General features: G+C 35.7%; 1 protein-coding gene across 3 annotated transcripts in view; it reads left to right on the top strand.

The window, feature by feature from the left end:
* Nucleotides 1-235: 235 nt before the first annotated feature.
* Nucleotides 236-6,158, top strand: part of LOC118180330 (transmembrane protein 145-like) — a 107,924-nt gene continuing 102,001 nt past the window's right edge. For 2 of the 3 annotated variants that reach the window (XM_085815312.1, XM_085815311.1), the window contains exon 1: nt 243-474. In XM_085815312.1, the coding sequence (XP_085671438.1) occupies nt 316-474 (159 nt within the window). In that variant the 5' untranslated portion in view covers nt 243-315. Of the gene's footprint in view, nt 475-6,158 lie in introns of all 3 variants that reach the window. The other variant, XM_085815313.1, reaches the window with a different exon arrangement.

The raw sequence follows: 6,158 nt of genomic DNA, 5'->3' as shown, positions 1-6,158 counted from the left end.
GCAAGAAAAACTCGTTCACTCTGAAATCTTTAAGAGGAATTTTTCAAATTCTCCTTTTATCGTAAATCTAAAATTAAGCCTTTTAGCGTTTATACTTTTTACATAGTTTTATGCAGTGGATTTGTGGTATAATACATTGAGGAACAGTGGTATTTGCGCAAATTTTAAGTTAAGGAGCTTTTCCCCCTCTTTTAAATCCTATTAGCATTGCAGTTACGACGGAAACTGCTATTATGAGACGTGAAAGGTGAAACTTCAAACACATTGGCTGTCTTTCAATGACCCGTACGTAGCAAAAAGTCGTTTCATGTAGCCATGGAAACACAAACAAACAGGCGAGTCAGACGCGAGCATGCTGGTTCAGCTATGGTGGTGCAACCAACTCCACTGTTATATAGAAAATTAAGTATATTGTTACTTTTGTCTGTATGCGCTGAAACTAAAATTATTCAAGGCGAATTACGATCTGAAAAAGTAAGTAAAGGATTTTTTTTTTTTTTTTTTTTTTTTGTGTCTAATTTTGCTAATTTTCAGATTCGGTTGTTTCGAAATTAATCTTTATAAAAGCATTCTGAATGCTAATAATAATGTTAAAAGCACTGAGAGCTATTTACAGTCTTTATTTTTATACAGTATGATGAATAGTATTCTAATATTTTTATGCTTTGAGCTTATAAATTGGTCTAAATAGAATTATATCAAAATATACAAAACATATATTTTTTTTTTAATTTACTTCATATGCTACGAATGTGGAAATATATCTTAATTGCAATGAATTCTTTTAATTCTTCCCAATTTCACATCATTCTGGGGACGGGGAAGGGGTTACAATTACTCTGTTTATTGATACCAGTTTCACAACTGCCGAGTATTTTCCATTTCATTTTCGTATTTCGTTAAAAAAATTATTCTGTTCTTTTGTTTTATATAGAAGTTTATCTGATATATTTCTGAAATCTTTTATTTCATAAACACGATAAGGATGTGTGTTTAATAATCAAAACTCGAAAATTTCTTTCATAGTTTTGTATAACACTTTGGATAGTCTTCGTAGATTTGCATTCGCTGACATTACGTTTACACAACAGTATCTCATCTTAATTTCATTTTGTAAATTATTCAAAAGGTTGACAATTTTCAAATTTCTTATAATTATGAAATTCAACTTTCAAGGCACGCTGTAAAATACTTTATATTTTACATCTCTTATTTAAGTAAGATTAATATATGTTAACTTTGCCCATGTTCCTTTATTGTTCTTCTTTTAAAACGCTGCATAAATTTATTTTTAAATATGTTATAAATGTAGAAAGAAAGGATAATTAAATTTGCTCAAAAGAGCAAATCCCCCCCCCCAAAAAAAGCTAAATTTTATCACTGAAACTTTTTACTTCCGTTTTATTGTGAAAAACAGTATCAGTTTAAACCGTTTTGATATTTTGCATATGCAAGATGCTCACTTTTTATCCATGTTTGATATTTACATTCACCTTTCATACCCTTTAACGGTTAGAACTATATAGTTAAAATAAAAGTTTCATGCAGGAACAATAACAGATACAATAGTTGAAATAAAAATTGGATAATGAAAATATTTAGTAAAATTCAGCTTTTCTTTTACACTGGTGTAAACTGAAAGAAGTCAATGCATCTCTCAGAGATGGAAACGAGAATCTTCCATTGTCTCCCAGAAGAAAATAATTCTTTTTCGAAATTTATAACTATGCAAAATTATTTACTACTTCGATTTTTTTAAGGCATTTGAACTCATTTCAAGGAGAATGAAAGACTGAGCTTATCTGGGTTTAAACCCCGAAAGAATTCCTAATATTCAGCAGTCTAACAGCTCATCCACCGGAGAGAAGAGGCGAATTTTACAAAGGAACCTGAATTTTATTTATATTACACATGAAACTAAGCACAAAACTATTCATGCAATCATCACTTTGAGCCAAGGGATTTCAGATCAAAAACTGGAACTATCAGTCTTCCATGAATTAATTTGCTGGAGAACAGTTGGATAAGAATGATGGTTAAAAGAGAATGCTTACGTTAGTGTTAACAGTCGATACATATCTCATACAATAATCGTATGGTAATAGTTATAGATTGAATAATGATTATATTAGCACTTATAAGGAACTGTGTAGAGTCATCTAGCATTTCTAGAACTTAAAATATATATTATGTCCTCTCCGGAACTCGAGCTCCGGTCCTTCCCATTGCTAGCCGGATGTGCTCTCGAGTTACACAACAAAGGCACGTTGTAAGAAGGGGAAAAACCTTACATTTTCCTTCACTTAAAGGGCGACTGGAAAGGGCCAGACTCAAACCCACCTCAATGGTGACGCCTTGGTGGTGACAGATTATTGTCTATCACTTTTTTATTCGGGCGCCAGAAACCATTAGAATTCTCGAAACAGGAAATGTTTCATGGTATAACTGTGCCTTTCTAAAGTTTTCAAAATTCATATGAAGTACCGCATTTTTTAGTTTGAATTTACCATATGCTTTTTATTACACTGGTGTGCAAAACTTAAGCAACAGGTGTTCTTTTTGACATAAATCCACGAGATATCATCTGAAAGACATGAAATTCAGAAATAAGAGACAGCATTCTGTATTTAAACGAGGACGAAAGCATAATTGCGCAAAAATGAATACAGTTCATACAGTATGGAATTAAACAAAAACAGGCTTTATTGAACTCATAGTATCGTTACACATGATTGTCTGTATAAGAGGAAGAACAACAAGCAGATGTTTCTTAGTATGGGATATGCCCTCCCCTTACTGCAATGGTGTCTTCTCAACGTCTTTCCATACTCAGCACCAGATTGTCCACCAGATCTTGAGGTGAAAGTGCCCATTCCTCAATTAGCATGAGAAGGATGTAATCGTGCTTCAAGGCTTCTCCCCAAAGCATCCCACGCATGTTCTATGGGATTTAAATCAGGGGAGTACGCTGGCCAATCCATTCGAGTGATATCTTTACTTTTCAGTAGCTTCTGAATAGCAGGGGTCCGGTGTGGCCGTGCATTGTAATCCGTAAAAACGAAGTCTGGTTCAATTGCACCTCGGAACAGACGCACATAGGGAAGGATCACCTCCTGACCCTAGGGATCTCCGGTTACAGAACTTCCGTCGAAAACGTGGAGCTCTGTCCGCCCGTTCAGCATAACGCCTCTCCAGACGAGATCTCCAGGACACCGTAATGGTCTCTTTCCGTGATCTTACTGAGATTAAACCGTGTCCTTACCTCTCTCCAAATAAGTTGGCGTTGAGAATCGCTTGGGGCACTAAAACGACTCTCATCCGCAAGGAGGATACGACTCCATTGATGAGATGCCTAGTTTTTGTGCTCCTTGCACCACATTAAACGGTGGCGCTGATGGCCAACTTTCAAAGGGATGCAGCGTTCAGGACGGCGGGCGAATAGGCCATCTTTGTGAAGGTGTCTGGACAGAGTAAACCACGACAATTGTCGCCGGTTGTTGTACACAGTTGCTGAGCTGTGGAGCTTGCTGACTGGTTTTGGGCTCTTTTCGCCTGTAGGACAATATATCGGTTATCTGCTTGTTGTCCTGGAGCGGCCACTATCAACCTAGGTAGGGCTAGCTGTACCTATGGTTTGGAAGGCTTTCCAAGCCCGCGAAACGACACTTTAGTTAACTTCGAAATCTTCAGCCACTTCAGCCACACTACGCCCCTCCTCCAGCTTTCCGATCATTCTTCCATTTGTGAAGTCATCCAGATGATTTCTTCTAGCCATATTTCACGAAAGATTTCACTTGTACTTACAGCGAATGTCTTTAATTGCGTCTCCGTCCTTCCTTTTCTGGTAGTCTCGAGTGGAGCGCATGCGTTTTGCCGTACGATCACGTAGGCTGTGACTTTGTTTTCCTGACATTTGCGTATGCATGACCTTTCTACTGAATTGCGTGTTTATTGTACTGATAGCAAGAACCCCTTTTCTGCAACTGCATGGTTATCTGATTAAAATTTGCATTGTTGCTTAAGTTTTGCACACCAGTGTATATTCCTTTAAGAAGATCTTTAGTAAGCAAACATATTATATAATACTACATAAAAAATAAGGATCTATCACTACCAGTAACGCTTATTTTAGTAATTTGAAATTAATTTAAATGCTTGGAAAAAAATACTCTTTCAAAATCTGCAAGATGTTTTTCTGACTTTTTGCCCATTCTGAAGGGCGAGGACGGTCGAATAAAGGTCACCGAAATAAATAATAAAACAAAATATGTTGTCTATCATAGACGAAAATTTAAAATCGTTATATTTTAAAATCTAGAAGACATTATTACACTGAAGTGTAAATCATTTTATAGTATAACTGCATGTATCTGAGGAAAGGCAAATATACATGAAAAATATTTCTCATATATAGACTTGTTAAACTATATTATAAAACCTTTCAAAATCTGAGAAGTGGTCATAAGATGTTGGTACATGTAATTCTTAAAATAAGAAATCTGGAAGTATAGTTTTGGAAGCAAAATTTTAGAACGGATTAGCAAACACGATTTGGATCAATGTTTAGTTTTACAAAAGTGTGAAGGAACAAATTAAAAAAAAAAAAAAAAAAAAAATATTTATGTTAAATAACAAAATTAATCATATAATGTAAAACTTCTAAACAGCTTCAAAAAGGGAGTGCAAAACTTATAGTATAAAAAACAATACCTGAGAATTACTGAAAGCTGTTTTCTTGTATACTAAAGGTCTTCATTTGCTGAGTAATTAAGACAGTTAAACACATGTAAATGCGAGTTTAAACCCCGGCGAACGGGATAGTCGGATAATTTTCATGTTTTTCACCACGATTTCCTCAAGCAAATAGCTCTCACGAGCTTTCCCGTATTCTATAATCTAATCTTTCGGTATTAAAGTAAATTTACGAAAAAATGTGTAAAGTGTGTGAACATAAAAGCAATGTGAAAGGTTATCTCATGATGTCTGATCCTCTATATGGTTGAAAAATATTACTTTAATTACCAGGTACTATTTACTTTTTAGTACTTTATCCAGTATTTTATACTACATAAATATAAAGATCTATTACTATCGGTAATAGATCTATATATTTATTAGTGTTTTATTACGAAAATATTATCTTAGTACTTTAAGAGGATAGAGTTGTAAGAATTATGTTAATTTTATTAACAGTTAAATTTTAAGTTAAAGTTCCTTTCCTGTCAAATTCTTAACTTCAACTTACTACTTCCGGACAGAACGTAGTTTTGGAATCTTGCTGAATATTTAATGAGGAGGAGCGATATTTAAACCACGAAGTTACTTACTGAGTCAGAGAAAATCAGAGTTTCTGATTTACGCGCGTCTGCCTTTTTGGCCACTCTCTCTCTCTCAAAGCTGTTATTACGCTCGGCCATACTCAGGCCCTTGCTAAGCTTCGTAGTCAAATAAGTTAAGGGGCCAACTCGATTTGAACCTTGATAGCTTCGGCTATGCTTCTTTAGTTAATCTTAGTTTAATTCTTAGTCTTTTAAGTTCAAGTCCAAGTGCGGGCTTTGCTTGTACACTACCAGGCGGAGTTTTGTTAAATCTTATTGGAATAATAAAGGGTTAGTTACCCTTCTATCTTGTTGTTTCTTGCCACCGAACTCAAGCGATTATTCGCTTATCAGTTCTTAGATTCTTCACTTCCAACATTAACTTAGAATTCCAAAGTGAGGAACTCTACAGAGTTATGTGTGATAAAATTAGGTTAGGTTAATTGAGCAAAGCAAAGCAACTCGAGGACTAACTGTTTATGTGGAGGGATTATTTTTTGCAGGAATTTCGAAGAGAAACTGGTTCATACTCCTCTTTACAGCTGAGGAAAACGACGAAAATCAAACATGCAGCCAGTCCGCTCGGTGGGATTTGATCCAGGGTTGAACTGCCAGTGTTCAGCGACTTTTTTGGTGTGCCTAGCCGTGAACTCTTTCTAAGACGACTACGAGTGTTTACAGATCTTCTAGGTTTTCTGCGGACACGAGGGGAAAGCCACGATAACGTCCATACAGCCAGTCCCTTTGTGGGGATTAGGAACCCGGACCGAACTACCAGTGTTCAGCGACTTTACCGCTCGGCCGCTGGAGAGTCACATTTATATGGAATAAGGTATACAG

The sequence above is a fragment of the Stegodyphus dumicola genome, chromosome 4 (assembly GCF_044657685.1).
Source record: "Stegodyphus dumicola isolate Sdum_Otavi_A_Nest chromosome 4, ASM4465768v1".
Classification (NCBI taxonomy): Eukaryota; Metazoa; Arthropoda; class Arachnida; order Araneae; family Eresidae; genus Stegodyphus; species Stegodyphus dumicola.
The sequence above is the reverse complement of the archived record's forward strand: the minus strand, read 5'-3'. Positions and strand labels throughout refer to the sequence as shown.